Source organism: Podarcis muralis, chromosome 12 (assembly GCF_964188315.1).
Source record: "Podarcis muralis chromosome 12, rPodMur119.hap1.1, whole genome shotgun sequence".
Taxonomy (NCBI): domain Eukaryota; kingdom Metazoa; phylum Chordata; class Lepidosauria; order Squamata; family Lacertidae; genus Podarcis; species Podarcis muralis.
The window spans coordinates 56,045,562-56,067,589 of record NC_135666.1 but is presented as its reverse complement, the minus strand read 5'-3'; the positions used below and the strand labels follow the sequence as shown (position 1 = coordinate 56,067,589).

The 22,028-nt window shown below is 39.8% G+C and overlaps 1 protein-coding gene across 2 annotated transcripts in view; it reads right to left on the bottom strand.

Moving 5' to 3' along the window:
• BBS9 (Bardet-Biedl syndrome 9) overlaps nucleotides 1-22,028 on the bottom strand; it is a 226,820-nt gene that overhangs the window by 168,699 nt on the left and 36,093 nt on the right. For both annotated transcript variants that reach the window (XM_077916509.1, XM_077916510.1), the window contains 6 exons: nucleotides 19,527-19,623; nucleotides 16,784-16,888; nucleotides 12,622-12,762; nucleotides 11,933-12,028; nucleotides 5,102-5,274; nucleotides 4,074-4,226 (listed from right to left, as the gene is read on the bottom strand). In XM_077916509.1, coding sequence (XP_077772635.1) covers nucleotides 4,074-4,226; nucleotides 5,102-5,274; nucleotides 11,933-12,028; nucleotides 12,622-12,762; nucleotides 16,784-16,888; nucleotides 19,527-19,623 — 765 coding nt within the window. The remainder of the gene's footprint in view (nucleotides 1-4,073; nucleotides 4,227-5,101; nucleotides 5,275-11,932; nucleotides 12,029-12,621; nucleotides 12,763-16,783; nucleotides 16,889-19,526; nucleotides 19,624-22,028) is intronic.

The window sequence follows — 22,028 nt, the reverse complement described above, 5'->3', positions numbered from 1 at the left end:
ATGCAGGTATCTCGTTGCTCAATAAAACATCCTCTACAGTATCTGGTCTTCACAGACCAACACTTCCCCCTTCTCTTTCAAAAATGAGAAATACTTTTGCTATGGGTTTCATTATGGGGGGAAATGCAGGAGATTAATGTAAGAAAGTACAAATACAAATAATAGACACTATTTTCATGTCTGTGCCATATATCAAAACAGGATAATTATTTTAAGAAATGTATTCATTCCTTGTATATAGGCAAAAATATGCAAAGGAAATTATGTTCCACAGTTCTCTGATTTTAAAAGGGAAGAACTGCATTACAAACTTAGTGTTTTGAGGTGTCTAAAGGAACACAGGCTACATTAAGTGCTTTACAATGCCAATGATATATTTTTTTCCCCAAGACATCTGCATTGCCAATACAAGGCCCTTTTGTGAAAGTAAACCAATCAAGTTGGCACACTGTTCCAATTTCCTTTCTAGGACAAGCCTCTAAAGCTGATAAATATGATACAGCTCAGCTACATCCTTGGCTTCCTATAAAAGGAAACAGGATGATCTATCCTACTTACGGATGCAAATGCTATTGCTTGAATATATTTCTGAAATGGAACCAAGTGAAGTCATTTCTGCAAGCTAGAACTTCCAAGTGAATTATTATTTGAGAAAAGCCATTGCTCCAGTTATTAAGCAAGTTTGATAACTGAAGATATATGGATTTCTAAATACCTGAAGCACTTAAGACTGGAAGAAAGAAGTTGCAATTTGATTATGACTCCCTAAAGGTAATGAAAATAAAAAAATACATTGGGCTCAAGGCTGTATGGGGGGGCCTGGAACATTCCCAATATTAAGAACCTAGGAAACATGAAACTTTGCATTTCATAAAATAAAATAAAAACCAGTAGATGCATCTTATTAATTGAATGCCAATTTTACTCTTCATAAAAAGAAATGTCCTTAACATTGAAAGAAAACTCAACATAACCTAACATTTTTATGGAGTTGGACATCTGGAGAAAGAATACAATCACCTGAACTTTCTTACTTCCCTATTCCCATAGAAATCCAAATACAGAATTAAGTACTGATTTAAGCTTATTGACAATTATTTTATCAAACTGCAAGATCACATTACAACAGTGTGCAATCTTCCTACCCTGCCCCCAGCTCAGCTGATTGGAGATTACAGATCAGATCAGCAGCAGGAAGGGAATTGGACTGAGTCCCACTGCTGAGCTGCACATGAAGGAAGCGATCACTCTCTTATTCCATGAACAGCTCAAAATGTTCCTGTGCTGTGACAAAGGGAGCTCCTTTCACATACCAAAACATGGAAGTAAAGCAAGCTACCCATGGAAGAACAGAGTGACCTATTCCTCCCTGGGAAGCTCCCTGCAGTTCTGTGTTGCATGCTGAATGGAAGGAGCAATTAATGTTATCATGGGACTGGAGGAACTCTAATCCAAGGAAATACTATTTGGAGGGATTTTATTTTAGAAAAATGGAACAAGGATGACATGGTAGAGGTCTATACAATTATGTATGGTGTGGAATAAAAAAAAGGTAAAGGTACCCCTGCCCGTACGGGCCAGTCTTGACAGACTCTAGGGTTGTGCGCTCATCTCACTCTAGAGGCCGGGAGCCAGCGCTGTCCGCAGACACTTCCGGGTCACGTGGCCAGCGTGACAAGCTGCATCTGGCGAGCCAGCACAGCACACGGAACGCCGTTTACCTTCCCGCTGATAAGCGGTCCCTATTTATCTACTTGCACCCGGGGGTGCTTTCGAACTGCTAGGTTGGCAGGCGCTGGGACCGAACGACGGGAGCGCACCCCGCCGCAGGGATTTGAACCGCCGACCATGCGATCGGCAAGTCCTAGGCGCTGAGGTTTTACCCACAGCGCCACCCGCGTCCCTTATGGTGTGGAATAAGGAGACACAAATATTTTTCACAGTACTAGAATGTTGGAGCTGCCAGTGAGATTCAGGACAGATAAGCATACTTCTTCATACAACACTGCAATGTGCTGTGGGATCACTTTAAGTTTATGCAGCCTGACAATGTGGATAAGGTGCTTGCTATTGATATATAAAGCTCTTAATGGCTTAGAACCAGTTTACTTAACAAATTGCCTTGCCCCATCCATGCCTATTTAGCCATCTCAGTATTTGGAACTTGAAACCTTTACAAGTGCCACATAATGTTCATTCCACATTAGTAGCACGAGTGTTTCGGAATTCCCGACCTATTAACATTAGGTAGGCACCCAGGCTATATTGTTTTAGATCCCGCCAAAAACTTGTTTCAGCAAGCCTACACATTCATGTAACTTAGTTATTTATATTTGTTTTTTAGAGTTTGGCTGATTTTGTGTTTTAATTGTGATGGCTGTTTGTATGTTTGTTTTTTTAAAATTGCTCTGTAGATTTTAGCTGTATTTTATTTACAATTTTATTTGTGCATTGCTTAGAAAGCTCCTGATTAAGCAGCTTATAAACCTTCTAATAAATAAATAACTTTTTTTAAACATGAGTTTGCTACCACACAAATTGTGATAGCTACCAGTTTAGTTGGCTTTAAAGGTGCAATAGACAAGTTCATAGAGAAGGAGTCTATCAATACTTATTGGTCATGATTTGTTATATGCACTTCCAGGTTCAGAGGCAGAATGCCAAAGCCACTTCCGAGCTAGGGAGGAGGTGGGGTTGCGGGCTTCACGCCCACCTCACGTGCACGGGGGCTGGTCACAGCCCCCGCGAAATCAGGGAATCCTCGGCCGCGTCATCCCCCCAGCCAGCCAATTGGCTGGCTGGGGAGGCATGGCCTGCCCTATTTAGGGGTGGCGCAGCTGAGGCTCACCCTCTTTTGCCGCTCCAGCTGATTCGGTTTCCCATCCCTCCCTCCCTTTAGGCAGGCTCTTTTGACATTGCTATGGACTTTGGTTGGTCGCTGTCAAGGGGCCTGGTAGGATTTTTTTCCATTTGGCAAATTGGCTCCAGCCATTTGGTTTCTCGCCTACCTCGTAGCAACTCGTCACAACTTCTCGGCATTGGCGGTTAGGCATTGGTAAGGGTAGGGTTAAGTAGATGGGGGGGAGGCAGCGCCATCGCCTCCCCCCACAGTGAAGGGTAGTCCGGTAAAGGATTCCGGGGGGGGGCGTTGCCCTGTCCGAAGCCTATGGAGGTGTAGGCCTAAGGCACGCCCCCGAGCGGTGACCCCTGGGGGAGCTCCTGGTTGATGTGCATCAACAGGACTCCCTCTACTGGTGGTTAACCCTTGCCGGTCTTCATGCAATCGGGCTGAAGCCGGTTAGTCGATAGGACCAATGCCTAAGCCAATACCGCTCATAAACCAATAAAGTAGTGGCCTATTTCGCCCATTAACCTAATTCATGGTGTCCTGTGTCTTTATTTCCTCTGGGTGGAGGCGGGAACTCGCCACGCAATGAGTAACAGTTTCTGGGGAGTAACAACAAAAAAGATCTAATGCTTTCATGCCCTGCTTCTGGATTTCCCAAAAGTTCCTAGCTGCCCTCCACCGGAAATGAGATTAAACTATAGTCTGATACGGCAACACTCTTATGTTCTTTACTGAGGCAGAAACTCAAACTGTATTCCATCTTGCAACAGTATATCAGTTGATTTGCTTTCAATTACTTCAGCTATTGCCTTTGAAAGACCCAGGATGTAAATACATTTGCAAAAGGAGACTGTTCGTCTCAAGATTATTTTGTTGTGGATGTTACATCAGTTAAACCATTCCATCAGTTTACAGTATACCATAAATGTTTACATGAGCTCTGAACTATAAAATATTTTCACATAACTATTTCGGCTCGGAAAGAATGATGCACTGTCAAAGTTTGCGAGAGCTCAGAGTAGCAATTCAGTATCTGAAGATCAAATAAAAACCACTGCAGATCATCTGGAAAGTTGCAGGGAATATTAGGTTAAACAAATTACTGCTCCATGGTCTCTCAGCTGGTAAATGTAACCAGGAAGGTATCGCTTATGTATTTTAAAACTATGTGTTTAGTGTGGGGGGAGACATTAAAGAGTCAGGCTCATAACCCAACTATACTGACCTGTCTGTAAGTTCCCTCTAACAAGGTGTCCAGATGTTGCAGAGGAGCTTGGGTTTTATCTTTAAACCGTGTCAGCAGTCGTCGTTCAATAGCTCTAAACTGTACGGCTCTTTCAGATAATAGTTGCTCATATTTAACAGCATTCAAGCGCAGCTACAATTAAGCAGATTTTCGAAGGAAAAAGTTAAAAATATTCCAAAATGCAAAAATATTTTCACATGACACATTTATAACAAACAGGTGGAGAACAACCGCATTTCTGGAAGTTTTACTGTAGTGATTCGCAGAGTGCTTTTCTACGGTAACATAGTCAGTCTGAAGACCGGTAATTTCACACTCATCATCAGATCAACTAACAGGCTAGAATAATGCCAGGTATTACCAAAATTGAAAATAATTGTTGACAGCGAAGGCAATCTGCTGTAATGCATGATAATCTTACCATGGGTTTTCATGACAGAGGTGAAATTATCTCGTCATCAGCAGGTTATGAATTATTTCAGTACACTGGATCTGCAGCACATATGCTCAACGATATTTTACTAGCTGCGGCAGAAATCAGGCACAGTATTTTAAAATGTTTAAAGCACTGTTTTAGGAATAGATTTTTGTTTTTAGGGGAGGGCAATTTTTAATGTATATCACATGTCAATCCAATATCAAAACAACTCATATTCCTGTCTATAATGGCTGTGCCAAGTGTGCCTAAGAGTTTTGAAGAATATGTTAATATACTATTGGTTTGGCAAAGATTATTAGAAATGAGATGTTGACTTTCACAGCCCAAACAGCCCTGACATAATCTCCATTCCACTTTATAAAAACATATACAAAGCCATTAAGGGCTTGAAGGTGGGTCACCATGAGCCTACACACCATGACTGCAGCCCCGAAATAAATGCACTGGTTTATAAAAATGCAGCCTGTGTAAAAAGCACTTCTTTAAGTTTAAACAATTGCAACAGCTCAAAGTAACAACTGAAAAAGTCACCAGCCAAATTTCATTACAAAATCACAAATATGCATACCTCAAAATGATGATCGATTATTTCAAAATATTCTTGTAAGGGGATTGGGCCAGAAAAAGTACATGCAAAGTCTTTGCAGTTTTGTTTCCTAAAATGTTCTTCGAGACGAACAGTGAGTTCTTTCACAATTAGCCAAAGGTCTTCTAACTGCTCACTTTGAATTCTGTAGCGCTCTTGAAAATGAAAATCAAAATAAAAATTAGTAGCTGATTCACTATCAGTTAATAAGTAGGGCCACTTTTTTTAAAAAATGAATTTAGTTATACACAAGACAGAAAAAGACAAACAAGAATAAATATATATATAAACTAAAGACTATAGGAGCAGAGCATAAAGGTGAGGTGCACATGTACATACAGCCATACTTGATAACAGTTCTACTTACGTTGTTACTATTATTATTATTATTATTATTATTATTATTATTATTATTAGTTTAATGAATATAGAATTTCTGGATTCCACCTGCGAAAAAAATTTCTGTGTTCATAACTTTGCATGTTTAATAGTTCCCCTTTCCCCATGTCTTCCACCAATAGCATCAATTTAAATACCATATTTAAACACTTTTTCAGCCATATGGTGGGAATTTTGTGTCACAATTATCACAATTACAAGCATGCTTTAAGGAATTCACTGTTGTCAATTACATTGAGATGCCTGCTGCAATTCTGCCTGCCTTCCTTGCTCCAGATTCTGGGGACATTCTCCAGTAGCAAGCTAGAGAATGAAACCTCTTTTAATATTTCGTGCTTTCAGGAATCAGGTAAACAAGCATTGGTTTTCTCACGAACCAGGGGTACTTCCCCATCAAATCCATTCCATCATTTTTGTTCAGGGGTGACTTCACACATACACACACATCTGTCAACAGAGGGCAATAGTTAATGCATGTGATGAAGTGAACACTAGCCTACAAAAGCCTATTGCAGTAAGAATTCCTAATTTTAAGGTGCCACAAGATTCTCTGTGATATAGGCGCCAGGCAAAAACATTCGTCTCCTCCCAGTCCTTTGGCTAATTAAAAAAAGAGGCCTTTTAAACTAGGGGGGTATTGTTTTTGTTTGTTATTACGGTGTGCATTGTTGTATTTTTATATTGTAAACCGCTCTGTGATCTTCGGATGTAGGGTGGTATAGAAATTTAATTAATTCGTTTATTTGTTATCTAACAAAAACACTTCTTTGGAAGTTGTTAGTTCACATGGATTTCAAGCTCTGATTTCCAACTTAAAATGGTTCATGTTAATGCTAACCAATGGTTCATGGTTCAATAAATTTGAAGAGGCAGGAGGAAGGGGCATGCGTGTCCAAGGGTTTCTCCCAATCTCAATCATGGTTAAAAGCTAGGAGACCTGTTTGCATTGACCCTAACACATCAATAGTTCAGAACAAGTAGCAAAATTTTACATCCAGGACATTTGAAATTAAAAACTGAACAATTCAGGGTATGCTCAGTTGATAGCTAGGATACAATTTGGAAAATTCGCTTTAAAAATTCAGCTTGGAAAAATGCTACCATATTGGAAAATGGCAGCTCTCTTTTTCCATTTAGCTAAAAGGACCCATACCTCTGAAACAAGCATGATTTATCTGAAATGGATTGAGCATTCTCACATTCAGAATCATAAGATGATCTCAAAGAAGATTTCTGGGTAGGATTTTAAAACCTAACATTTATTAGGTCTTTCCATATCTCAGCTATCAAAATAATATGCCCTGCAATTTTCTATGACCAGGTAAAATTCTAATCTCATTTGACTACAAGGGATCTAATAGAGAAAGGACTCTGAAGTGCATATCCATCTTAAAGAGCAAAACATCATAGCTACCAAGGAGTGGGATTCTGCATCTTATATCATGCAAATTAAAAGTTTTGTGATTGATGCAGGCTTCACGCATATCATCCCTTAATAAAAATGGGCCAATGAAATGGCCAGGTATACAGCAATAGTACTGTAGTTTCAAGCTAATTCTGAAAATGCTATGTTTATAGTATTCTTTTCAAAATATGTAAGAGAACAGTTGTGAGGAAAAATAAGAGGAAGGGTGGAAATGAGGAGGGGATGTTTTAAAAAACTTAAAATGTTCTACTTTTTAGAAGTTTGGCCAAGTTTTTTATTTTTAAAAAAGATGAGGCTTAAAACTTTACTTATTAAGCAATTCATAAGATTAGTTATCCAAGATTGTATAACATTTCTACTGGCACAGTTCCCAGAAAATGCATTTCATAGATGGGACAATGACAAATTATATTTACAGTATACAAGGAAAATAGGCAGGTTTCATATAAAAGCATGTCCTTTTAAAAGCCGAAAACCATTTGTTAATGATAACATACCATCTTATTTTCATTATGCTAGAAATATATCTAGGAATAATGACCAGACATTTTGAACCAAGCTCCCCTCATCTAAAATTAGTCCCTGAGTCAAATTTAGGCCAAAAAAAGAGATCAGCGGTTTTAAAATTGTATTGACCAGCAGGAAAATACAGCAGACAACTCCACTCAAGTGGAATGGTAGGATAAAACTAATGGCTTATTTGATCTATTACAAAGAGAAAGAAAACTCTGAAAAAATCTATAGCATATAAATGAAATAGAGTTCTTTAGTTGTACAATTCTGCTGAAAACAGCAAAAGAGTAACTGTTACTTACTTACTACATTCTAAGATTATGAAAACAGGTATGTTCGAGGAAAGCAGCTTTTCCCTCAAAGTATTAAATATTAAATTTTATACAGAAGGACAGATGGCACACTAGCTGTTCAAGCATTCTAAGTCATGTTTGCATAAGCTCAAACCATGTTCAATACTGAGCGCAGATAATTGTTTTTAAGAACCTATGGGATAGTATGAATACCACAAGCACCCATAAATTATCATTCTCAGCAATGAAATACTTATTGAAAGTTGGATGAAGGGGCATATTTTTCAAGAATTTTAGTAAACAGTTATTCCTGTGTGTCAGGACTGGTCGTTGTCCTCTTCAGATCACCACAGAAACGCTTCTTGTTCTTTTATAAAACTTTTTATTGCGTATTAACCAAACATTCTTATAAACAGTTCTTCACTATTCTTCCTCAGAGTCACTTCTTTCAGATACCTTCTGAGCTCTGCTTCTCCGTGACCAGCCACTCTCAAAATGGCGAAGGCGCCATTGTTCCCTTCGCTTTCCCGCTCTTTTTTCTAACCTCCTGGCTAGAGCTGGCTTGGATCTCCCCTCCTCCGAATCGGAGCTAGAACTGAGCCCTTGCCTTTCCTGGGAACAGCCGGTCCCTCCCTGTTGTTCCTCTTGCTCCCTTCTATTAGATTCACTGCTCTCCTCCCCCCCTTGGGGAATGCTTTCTCCCTCTGAGAAACTGAAAACCTCTAACTCTTCCCTGACACTGTGTCAAGAAACCAAAAAGTTGTCAGCTCCTGGGATCTCTGACACGGTTAAGCAACTTGTGAGCGTAGGAATCAATCTCTCACCCAAAAGCCACATAAAAGCCCTAATGGGCATGGGATATAATTATTTCTGAGACAGTTGTAATTTATAAAGACTCTCCTCCCTGCAAGAGAGGGGAGTGGTTGTGGGCGGGAGCCGAGCACCGCCCCTAGCAGGGGGCAGTAGCCCCCTGCCTCCACCTCACCTGGCTGGCGCCCACGCCCCCTCGGCAGGCATCCAACCAGGTGCCTGAGAGGGGGCGTGCTCAGCAGCCTTTTGCTGTGGCGCCAGCCTCTCCCCAGCCTCATTCTTCGTCGTCTCGCCGCGAGTCACCCACCCTCCACTCCCTTTTAGCTCAGGGTCTTTGTTCTTTGGCCTTGCTATGGACCTTAGGTTGGTCGCCCTGGTTGTCCAGGGGGCCTGGTAGGAGTTTTTCCATTTGGCATTAGGCTTTTTGGTTTTTTCGCCTACCTCGTAGCAATCGTCACAACTTTTGTGGTATTGGTGGGTAGGTTAGGCATTGGAATAATGTGTTGTGGTGTGTCGAAGAGCTAGGTGTGGCCATCGCCTATGCCTTCAATTTTTGGGTATTCCGTTAAAGGAATCTGGCGGTCGTGTATTCCGTCTGATGCCTGCTTGGCGGGAGGCCATGGCACGACCCTCGGTGACATCAGGGGAGAGCCTATAGTTGGATTAGCATCAACAGGCTCCACCTACTGGTGAATAAACCCACTTGCTTGAGAGATCCAATGCCTAAGCCAATACCTTTTCACTGCTGTAATCAATAAAGTTGTGGCCTTTCCTTGCCCATTAACCTTATATAACGTGTCCTTGTGTATTCTTTCCACATTGCGGGGGTCGGGTCCTCGAACCACAACTGAGTTTTATCCATCTGCTCGTGGAAATTTACATTCAATATGAGACTTGCTTTCTGGTTTGGGAGTTGGACTAGATCAATCTCAAGGTACCTTCCAATTCTACAATACTATGAACTTAGTGTCAAATGTACATTATTCTCCCAACAGTAATCTTTACAGAATCCCAGCTGGTAAAAGAGTAAAGTAGAAGCATGGGTACACGGGTAAGATTAAAGGTTTTATGGTGCAGCAGTTTCTAGACACTATTGCATCAAACACTAGGGTTTGCTTCAAGCATCTGTACTGTGGGAAAGCTTATACTGAGATAGCAAGCATCAAGCCAGGTCTATAAATAAACAAACCCAAATGGAAAAGAAAATTATTAGTGGGAGAAAAGATGGGAAGATAAAGCTCCCTGTTCAAGCTAAAAGGTTACAATACACTTCAGCTAGCCAATGCCTCTGGTGGGATACTTAAAGCTTCTTTTCCTTTCATTAATAAATGAACACTTATTCCCATCAGCTGAGATCTTGTTTGCACATGTATATCATTTAAGCTACCAATTCTGTAAAACAAGAATCCAAATAACCAATTCTAATTTTAGCTTACACGTAAAACTATTTACAAAAAAAATGACAAGTCTTCTCAGATCTTTGTTATGGAATGTTCCAGTTACTTCAACTGTTTAAATTTTTTTACTGTCAAACAAATATTAAAAATTATCATACAACACTCAAAGAATGTTCACACAACCAAACACAAACAAAAATGAAGCCTGCAAAAAGTAAACTAATTGATACCATGAGAGTCACTGAATAACTACTTGTCCAGATGTTTCCCATCACAGGATTTATGGTGAAAGATATTAAGGTCTTTTACAGCTTAAGAATTCTTGACATCCGTGCGAATAGAGGAAAGCTCATGCCACCAAACTTAGATAATTCTTCACAGCATTCTAGAATCTAAACAACGAGCTGAAAGGCCCGAGGCTCAGGACTACTGGATTGGTTCCACTGGTGCACCCACACAGTCATGACACCATCCCAGTAAGTAGCAAAGAGGCCACTGTCAGGACGGCAGCAACATGGCACCATCCCACGGCACCAGCTGCTCCTGAGGACTCAATCTGCACACTTTAAACTGGTTTACATAGACCACAGATTTAAAACAAACTTCAAACCCTAGTTTCAATTACTAGTTAACAGTACACCACAAGGATTTTAAATGTATTGTCTTTCAAAAGCATATTTTTCATATTTTGAAACAGACAATCAAGTAAGGTTTCTGATTCTTGTTTTATTATGGATGTTCCACAGTTTTATTACCGGTAAGGTAAAGGGAAAGGGACCCCTGACCATTAGGTCCAGTCATGACTGACTCTGGGGTTGCACACTCATCTCGCTTTATTGGCTGAGGGAGCCGGCGTACAGCTTCCGGGTCATGTGGCCAGCATGACTAAGCCGCTTCTGGCGAATCAGAGCAGCACACAGAAACGCCATTTACCTTCCCGCCGGAGCGGTACCTATTTATCTACTTGCACTTATATGTGCTTTCGAACTGCTAGGTTGGCAGGAGCAGGGACCGGGCAATGAGAGCTCACCATCGTCCAGGTACCGGTAATGACTTGTTAATTTGTATGTTTTGTTTTAGTTTTGCTTTTTTATTTTCTGTTGACTGCTTTGAGCCCCACCAAATGGAGGAATAGTGGCATATAAATTCAACAACAACAACAACAAAGGCAGGAATGAGAGAAGGGAAAGAGAAGGAGGAACCAAATAGTTGGAATTCAGTCATGAAACAGAGGCCAAATCCCATTGATTAATAATAATGCTTCTTCAGGATTGTTGAATTATGGCTTCTTTTTTAAAAAAGCTGTAACCAACTTCTCAATGACACAATTACAAGCTCGTGGACCCAGCCTGATATTGCTTCCCTACTAGATTTAACAAGCCATGAAGGACAAAAGCCTAGCATACAAGCCTAGCACACAAGCTGAACCAAGCTTCTTGCCAACATCCTCAGAAGTCAATAACTGAAAAGCTGAACAGGATTTAGTGAACAGGGACCATCTGTGGCAGAAAGAAGTCCTGAATCAGAATCAGAAGCAAAAGAGGAGGGAGGCCAAGAGGCAGAGATGAGTCAGGCTGGTGAAGAAGACAGGGTGTCTCCCCCTAATGCTGTGACAAGGTCCCCTCCTCCTGGTCCTCCAAAACCAAATGAGGTATGAAGAGGGAGGAGCAAAGACAAGCATGCCAGTGGAGTCCAATTGCTTGGGGAAGACCCAGGGGGGATGGGGAGACCTATGCAACTGTGGGAAGGTGGGGACCTTTAGTCTCCACAACTGCCTCATAGGGACAAGAGTTGCTGTGCTCATTAGGCCTGGCACTTGTGAGCAGACCTTTTATCTTCGAACAAAGAGTTAACTTTGCTTATTCCATATGATTTACTGTTACCACCCACCCCTGTCACACTGTGGACAAAAGTATTGCACCAACTCTATCATGTGAAGATCTCATCCATAACTTCAGTTCAACAAGATACTTACGCGATGTTTTTGAAGCAAGTAATGTGACTCGGGAGCCACCTAATAACTGAAATCCTAAAGCATTTAGCTGGTCTTCATCAGCCTGATCAGCAAAGTCTGAAATAAAATGAAATGTATAATTTACACAATTTGTCCATACCGTTAACACTGCACCCATAAATCTACTTAGATTTCAGGTTTACAATAGACTTCATATTGCAAATAATTTTGGGTGAGAATGTGCCAATGCATTGTTTCTTATACATTATGTCACTGGACCACAAAGTCCCTTTATCTATCAGATATAAACATTCATGCTGGTTTTACAACTATCCGTTGTTATATAAATTGCATCTAACCCAGACCATAAACTCTATACAATGGATTAGATTCCCATGTGTGGGTAACATCATATCCACAGCAAACCAAATTGACTGGCATTTAGTTATTTAAATGGTGCATATATTAGAAGCAAAATATATCAATATAATTCATTTGTGTTAAGAATTTCACATAAAAACCTTCCATGTGGTAAAACAATAATAAAGCTAGCAAAACTTAAGTGGGTTTTGATAAAATTCTAAATGTACAAACTACATTGAGAAACCAATGTTTCTTTCATTTAAGCTTTTAGATAATAAATGGCTCATTACTCAAGCATTCTAGGTAAATCAATCATGTCAGAGGTGCATCCTTAACTGAAGTTCTACCTGGGAAAAGGGTAACAAGGCTGACTGGAGGCTTGTTGGTATCAATAGTTAACTTCTGGCTTGCTGTCTTTGAAGGATGAGCTGGAGAGCAAACTAACCGCAATGGTAATCGAAATTTGCACTGGGAAACTCTTGGTGCACCTGAAACAAATCATGTGTGTCTTGTAATTGTTAAGTCTAAATATACTGAGATTAGGTACAAGGCTTTGTTTAGGGCAACTACTGAATATAAAAGATCTGCAGGATCATACATATCATATAAAAATATCATATAAATGAAAATCTGCAACAAGAAAAAAAATGCAATAACAAAAACCCCAAATATTAAAACAACCTCTATCTTTAAAAAGGAAGCAAGATTGCAACAGATATTTTCTTAAATATTAATCTTCTGACCTCAAAATACACTGCAATTCACTGACATTCTGCTAAGCATCTGAATGACTTTGCACAGGAGTTCAGTAATTTTTCTCAAATAACTCTTATTTTGGTTTGTTACCTTTCATTAGCAGTCAGATATAAAAACAAACAAAATCATTCATGCAGATTGTAGAATATCAATAAAAAGTAAAATATGTAATGATCAATAACCAATTAATCATTTTAATTGGAATTTCATTAGTTGGATAACTGTACCAGAACTATGTAAAAATACAAGCACACATACACATACAAGCAAGCAAGACAGTTCCTGGGTTCCATCAAGTTGTAGCATGAAAGACTAAGCCAATAAGAGCAGGCTTAGTGGCTCCCATTGACCTCAATGGGACAAAGTAAATGGACTGCAATGGTCCAGACCATTCAGAGAGGAATAAAATCTGTTTTTTCCCTAGAACATGGGTCACCAAGGCAGTGGGCTCACATTCTTTCCTGCGAGTGGCAACCATTCAATTATATAATTGAAAGCAAAGTGATATATTTTGACACTATTGCATCCCTTGATCCAATGCTACATTTGCACTGACCCAAAGCAATGAAAGTCCACAAGTTATCACACTTCTTTTTAACAATTACAGGCTAACCTGGATTTTACTATATTTGCTTATGAATAATTAAATGGCTACACTATCCCTAAAAGAAATTAACACCAAAGTAGAGTTAACATTTGGGTTACTTATGCCAGCAAACACAATAAGGATTCCAGTAGCACCTTATTTCAGTAGCAGTTCACAGGCATATACAAACAGTGGGGTCAAATGTCATGAAATGAAGAGGGGGGGAAATCAGAAAATTCAATTGAAATTTGAATGTACAAGAAACAAGCAGTTTCCCCTTTTTAAAGTTGCAACAATGGTATTTGGTGACAGAGCCATCTTAGTGTTGCTAAGCTAATTGGCATCTGTAGTGGAACAGAGTATCATCAAAGTATTTTTGAAGTCACTTCTAAAGGGCCAACCAGCAGCTCACATATATACGTTTTTACTTTAAAATAACAACTATCACTAATTTTGATTTTGATTCAGCCTATCATTCACTTACCCTCTGGGTTGAGATCTACCATAACATCAGCGAAAGCAAAAGAGAAAGAAAAGAACAAAACACAACTGATAACAGAAATTCAACAAAAATCTAATAACTGAGAATGAAAGAGAAGCCTAGCTTCCTCAAGTAAGATGTAGGCTACGTTGCTCCTCCACCACCTCTAAGAAACATATACAGTGGTGCCTCGCAAGACGAAATTAATTCGTTCTGCGAGTTTTTTCGTCTTGCGAAGCACGGTTTCAAAAGAAGTTTTGGAAAAGCTTCAAAAATCACCAAAGTCTTCAAAAACCTCAAAAAAGGCTACCACACCACGTGCAACTGCACCTCTTCAAGCAATGCACCCTGGGTATTAATGGTTTTAAGAAAAAGGAAACAAAATTGCAAGACGTTTTCGTCTTGCAAAGCAAGCCCATAGGGAAATTCGTCTTGCGAAGCAACTCAAAAAACCAAAAACCCTTTCGTCTTGCGAGTTTTTGGTCTTGCGAGGCATTCGTCTTGCGAGGTACCACTGTAACATAAAATATTGGACAGAAAGCTGAGAATATGATGAAGGAAAGCAAAGAGCAAGGAAGAGGACTATGGAGTACCCATGCCAGGAGGAAGATAAGTTAAGAACCAAACACAACAGTGCAGGTCCCACTAAAATATCCAGCAGCGTTAGTTAAAGGGCTACCTGAAGTGGAAAAAATGATTTATGGCATGTTGGTGAGATATCTTAATTTATTAATGATTCTGTCTGTACTACCAATGGCATGCCTGTGACCCAGAAAGGTCACCATGTGACTGCCCTCTATAGCTTGTGAACAATTGGTATTCTAGGTGTCTAACTAGAGATTGGCAAATGAGGGATGGTACCTAAAGCAGTATAGGGATCAAATCATTTTTGCTACAGGCAGCCCCCTGTGTATGTCAGGGTTACGTTCCGAGGCACTGTGTGAGCCAGTGAAATTGCGTAGAATTGAAACCCACCGGAAAAGCCTGCAAACACCCTGTTACGCTCCCCCTGTCCCCACTCCACCCTTTTAGCGACATTTCAGTGATGTCTTTATGATGTTTCCGGTCACTGCCGGGTTCAGTACAATGCACACATATTGAAAGCACGTAAATGGGGGCCTGCCTATACTCTACTACAGGGGTTGGCAAGGCTTACTGGGCATGGACCCGATCACTCCCACGGAGATCCTCTGTGGGCCAGACCGGCACAGTGCAATGCCGGCAATCGCGTCTGCACATGTCCATGGTGCCGGAAATCGCTTCTGAGCATGCCCAGACGCCCAAAATCAAGCCTGCGCAGAACCGTTTTTCGGCATCTAGGCTTGCACAGAAGTGTTTTCTGGCGCCGCGAACATGTGCGGATGCAATTTCCAGTGTCTGGGCTTGCGCAGAAACGATTTCTGGAGCCGCTACTCAATTCAGGGGTGACTCATGGGCTGGTTAAGCGACCCTCATGGGCCCCTTCCGGCCCATGGGCCTTAAGTTGCCGACTTCTGCTCTACGATCTCTATTTTGTCTGGTGGCTAAAGGTCAGAGATAGACATTTTACAAACCTGGTCTTATTTCTGAGATGTGTGGCAACAAAAATAATAGTGCTCTCCATGATCAGTTTCATAAACTATTCATTATCTGACATCATTTTTAAGACGCAATGTTTATTACAGAAGTAGACAGCTTATTTTCAGTTTCCGATTCTCAAAATGTTAATTGTAGCAATCTTAATCTTAATTAAGCAATCTTAATGCCAATAACATCAGTCTGCATGTGCAACATTTCTCCTCTCCAGCCCTCCCCTCATGCCCCCTAGATCTGCTCCAAAGGGTCCGCCAATTCCCTGGAACAGATTTTTGAGGTACACGGGGGACTGTAGAGGGAAGGAGAAGAAGACAGGAAAAGCTCCTCTGTGTGAGTGGATGTCCACTTGCATGATGTTTTAATTATGAATTGCACCTATTTTGGTTGTTAGACAAGTGTTGTAAAAGCCACAGCTATAATTTATTATCTCGTATCACCATGCAGCTTTGCTTAAAATGGCAAAAATATATCATTATAAAGAAGGTGTAACTTCCTTGTGTTTCAAGTTTGTGCCTTAGCTCTGCACTTAACAAAGTGATTTTCCTTAAACTAACAGATAATTTTCACATCGGTCACAGAACGTGATTAACAAAACTTCCTTTTATGGGTAACAACATAGAGCACCATCTCCCAGAGTACAGCTGAAATAAACATTGTGAAATAAGCAGATAATTTAAATACAGTGGCTTCATTGTTTTCTGAGGAATGCTTCGCTTCCAAAGCATCTTAAGTGCTATTGCTCAGCCAAAATGCAGTGCAGCATAAGGGAATAACCAGACTTCACAACCGTTTAACCCTCTGGTTCTGTGCAGGAGTGAACAACAATATGGATAAAACATATTTATGGATTGCTCCACTTTCATCGAAAGTGCTAAAGGTGTAATTAACTTCTAACCCTTAAAGGTGGTCTTTTCCAGTTCATGTTTGAAGAAAATTGATACTTCAGTTGTAGGTGGAAGCTAATAACAGTTGCTTCTACAAACACACTAAGACAAATTAATGGTGTTACACAGAATAATGTATTTTGAAATGCATGTTTAATAATCACAGTTAAAAACTTAAACAGTCACTGCCGCCCCTCTCTGTTTATTCAAATTTTCATAATATTTACCTGTTGCTGTGTTATATGAAGCTAGAGCAGTACCTTCCAGATCTGCTGGTGAGATATTCCCCTTTAGAAAGGCAGAGAGTACCACTGTTTTAGACACAGATGACTCTGTAAACACAGATAAAGACAAAAAGGTCAACTAGGAGGAAGACTTCGTGTAACTCTACAAAACCATTTCTAAGGAAATATTAATTGAATCACAGATCATTATTTGTTACCCACCCCATATTTAAAATTCTTAAATGTGTGGAAACAAAATTTACTCAACAACCAATTCCTTAATTCCCACAGAAACACCATAGAAGCCTAGCAATCAGCCTCATGAGCCATCTAATTCTAGTACATTAGTTTTCTGGCCTCCTGGACAATTTGATGCAATTACATCTATAGATTTACAAGTATCCCAAGCTTATTGTCTATAATTATGTCCCTTGAAGTATATATCTAGAACTATACAACATAGTCTTTTGCCAGATATCAATACACGACTTGCAGTTTTGCAGAATTCTTTGGCAAAATTGCTCAGGTCACTGCTGTGTCGTTTTTATTGACAGTTGACTCATTTAATCTTTTTCCTGTTTGCACACCACCTTGTGAAACCATATGAAAGGCAGTACAATCTGCTTAAGTAAAGTAATGAAACTCAATTTAAAAACACTTTTGCACAACACTTTCAGTTCTGGTACTACAGGCAAAATACCTATGACAAAATCCTGTGATGCCACTAAGAAATTCACATCAAACATGCATGAAACTATGAACAAATTGGATGTTATCGCTGGAATGCCCCGAGGTACTTCATGAAGTTTCTGTGTTATTTGAAAATTAGCTCACTAGCCAAAGGGAGTTTCTGAGCGACATTTCTACCCTGGCAGCATTTCCCAAAAGTACTCTGAAACCACTGTACAAAGTAGGAAGTTTCCAAGCAAAAGGACAATATTTGGACTGCAAACTTCTGCTAGCAATCTACACAGAATTGACCTACATATTTCTTTTCTTTTAAACATGTAACAAGCTTTATTAGTAGTCATACAATACATTACATATATATAGTACATCTCTTAAAGTAAACAGAAATTTCAATCATGTACACCAAAAATGAAAAAAACCATATACTTATCTTTTCTTACATAATAATGAATCTTTAGCTTCAGCTGTATTTATGCTACTTTTTATGCTATTATTAACAAAAAGTATCATAACGACTTTGGACTTCCTGTCAATTCCCGTTGTATGATTTTATTCTAATAGTGAATGTACCTACCATTATTAATCTATTCTTTATATATTCTCTAATACATTCTTACAGCAATTTGGACAGTTGCTCTTATTTCTCATATATTTCTTTATCCAAGGTCAATTAAATGCTGCCATAGACGAAAAACCACTGGTATATTTTTGTACATATCTCTTATATTTATCCCATTCTTGTGCAAATTCTTGTCTTGAACTGCCCCTTTGGCTGTTGGTCAATTGCGCCATTTCCACATATTCTTGTAATTTATTCTGCCAATCCATTATAGTCTGAACGTTTTCCCCTTTCCAGTTCTTTCCTACTAGTGTTCGGGCCGCTCACTATTACTCTCATTCCAAAGAGATACTTTAGGTGACTCAAGAGTGTAGGAATATCTAATATGAGTTTTTTGCTCTGTTTAAAACCCAGTGCCATATCATAAACTGCTTTTGAAAGTCTTACCAAGTTTCAAAAGCAATTAATCTTGTGAACTGGGAAATACAAGCCCAAAGCAAAGGCTGCAAGGTTTCTAGCTGGGGCAATTAGAATAAGGTCCACTATTTGACTGCTGATTCAATACCCTAAACTGTGTTTTATATAATCGGCTTTTTATTTTGTTCTGTGTATATCGCAATTTTTTTTGTTGCTATGGCCGATGGCTGACGCAAATAAAGTTTCATTCATTCTCTCTCTCAAGCCCAAAGCCTGACTGGTGTAGGGAAGTGACCACTGTCCTCGCGGGAAGGGTGTTTCTGAGGATGCACTAGGACAACAACAAGTAGTCAAGTATTTAAGAATGCCTGATGCTCAAATCAAGTAATACAGAAAACACAGAATACAGAACAGGGCAGGCTTCATTCTAGACCATTTACAGTGGTGCCTCGCAAGACGAAATTAATCCGTTCTGCGATCTTCGTCTTGCGGTTTTTTCGTCTTGCGAAGCACAGCTATTAGCGGCTAAGCGGCTATTAGCGGCTTAGCGGCTTTAAGAAAAAGGAAACAAACTCGCAAGAACTCGCAAGACGTTTCGTCTTGCGAAGCAAGCCCATAGGGAAATTCGTCTTGCAGAACGACTCAAAAAACGGAAAACCCTTTCGTCTAGCAAGTTTTTCGTCTTGCGAGGCATTCGTCTTGCGGGGCACCACTGTACTTGTTCTATTATTTTAAATATATATTAGCCAGTGGCAGGTGGGCCTTGGTGTTGTCCTAGAATCCTCTTAGAAACATTTCTAAGAATTTCCATTACTGATATATTCTATATTCTATATTCTATATTATAATGGGACCTGATGTGATTAGCTTCCATCTTTCCTATCACTATTTACATGACAGGTTGTTACGTGGAACTATTTTTAAGGGGGGGGGGGAGAAAGAAAGAATATAGACTCAAAGTTAAACATATCTGTCTCAGAAAAAGAGTACCGTGTTAATGAATACTAATATAGTACCAGTAGTTTGATAGGCAATGGACAAAAAACAGAAATAACTATAGATCAAAACTGGAACATTTACCTAATTTCAAGGTGAATTTGTCATGAGTCAAAGCTAAAGGAGGTTGAACACATACTGATAATTTTGCAAGTGTCGGCTGTTTGCCCTCCACAGTGATCTGTTAGAAGTAAAAATTAGAAAGGCATTTATGGAAATACCAAGTGAATTAGAACACATTGCAACTGAAAAAGGAACAGTAAATTTGTAACAACTTTTGAAGTGCTATTATTTTGTAATTTTTATCAGTTGGAGATCTTCCAAAGAATTATGTACAAGAAAATGAGTTTTTAATGAATAGAATGCAATTGGAATATTATGCTCCACTGGGAAATTCCCACTCCCTCTGCCATAAATCTATGAAACAAAAATATTCACTAAACATCCTTTAATTCCATTGTAGTGAACATATATGCATATACAGTTGAAAAGAAATAAATTAAAAATCCAATATCAGGGTGAAGGAAGTCAAAATATTATGTTATATGTATTTAAGTGGTGTAAATGTTAAGGTTGCGCTGGTTGTAACTTTTATTGTCAATATCTAATTTCTTTTTATTGCTGTATATTGTTTTCGTTTTGTTATTTTTCTTTCCTTTTTTGTGTTGTTATTGCCCTGATGTATTAATAAAAAATAAAATAAGAACATATATGCATATACCGTATTGGCCCAAATATAAGCCACACCCAAATATAAGCCGCACCTTTAAAATTGGGGGGGGGGAGAGAAAGAAAAAATACCAGAATATAAGCGACTTCCTTCGTCACTGCTCCTGGCTGCATACTTGGGGGGGGGGGGGGAGCCGCACTGCATTGCCGGCAGCCTTTCCCCTTCCTTGCTCTCTCCCTTCGCGGCCTTGGGGAAGAGGGCAGGGGACTACACGCAGGGTGGGCGCCACTTCACCATGTTCCTAGCATTGTTTGCCCTGCACTCCTACTTGCATACCATATGGTTGCAAATATAAGCTGCACTTTAACTTTTCACGGTCAGAAATGAGGGGGGAAGTGCGGCTTATATTCAGGCTAATACGGTATTCAACCTAGTTCAGGATTCTTCTGCCTCCACCATCATTAGAGTACTTAGATCTGAAGGCAGCCCTCTTTAGGGAAGCTTTTAATGTTTAACAGACCACTGGGCGGGGTAGAAATAGGTAAAGGTAAAGGTACCCCTGCCCGTACGGGCCAGTCTTGACAGACTCTAGGGTTGTGCGTCCATCTCACTCAAGAGGCCGGGGGCCAGCGCTGTCCGGAGACACTTCCGGGTCACGTGGCCAGCGTGACATCGCTGCTCTGGCGAGCCAGAGCCACACACGGAAACGCCGTTTACCGTCCCGCTAGTAAGCGGTCCCTATTTATCTACTTGCACCTGGGGGTGCTTTCGAACTGCTAGGTTGGCAGGCGCTGGGACCGAACAACGGGAGCGCACCCCGCCGCGGGGATTCGAACCGCCGACCTTTCAATCGGCAAGCCCTAGGCGCTGAGGCTTTTGCCCACAGCGCCACCCGCGTCCCTTGGGGTAGAAATAATAAATTATTATTATTATTATTGATAAAACATTATATATGTGTGTTTTAGCAACATTATGATTATATTTATAAACTCATAAGCTGGAGACCAAGTTTTTTATTTGACCAGCAGACCACAATGTCAGCAATTGTTATCCAATATACATTTGGGACCAAGTCTCATGAACCTCAGTTGGGAGCCCATGAAAGCATGTATGAGATATAAATAATTTGGCTGCAGTATTTTACATTGACACAATAATTATCAACAAAGATTATTTCTCTGAAAATCATTATGCTGACTTTGGAAGACAGAAGATTACCATATATTCTCACTCTCTCTAAAGATAAATCCACACCACTGCTCAAAAAGAGAGAGGTCGAGGCAAAGTGAAGATGTTATTTCTTCTCCTTACATCTGTCACTGTTTGCATGCTTGAATAGGATAGCTGAACATGCAACAGTGGAGGAGGAGAAAGTGGAGCCAGGTGGGTCTGGGAGTTCATACTGAGCTTTTGATGGGGTGTGGAACTCAGCAAGCATCCAACCAATGACAACCTGTGAGTCAGTCCTGGTAGCATCTTCCTAGAGAGGCTCACTTCCAAGACCATAGATAATGTTTATGATTGTTAAACATAATCCTCTCCATAGTTCTAGAAGGCATTTCTCTTAGCTTTCCCCATAACACACAGACCCTTGATGTATTTATCCAGTGCTTTTTTTCTACAAAATGTTTAGGGGTACTTTCATTTTTTACTCAAGAAAACCACCATTTTATAGTTCAATTGGGGGGAAAATAAATACAGTAAATGGACAAACGTACAAAGATTCACAAAATGTTCAGGGGTATGTGTACCCCTGCGTACCCCCAGGAAAAAAAGCACTGTATACATCTAATTTTTATTTCTTTAATGCATATCACAAGCAATGTAAATCACCAAAATCTCAGTCCCTTCTGTATATTTTCTAGAACCACCCCTCTAAATATAAAAAAATGGTTTGATTCTTTTGAGTGTTATAC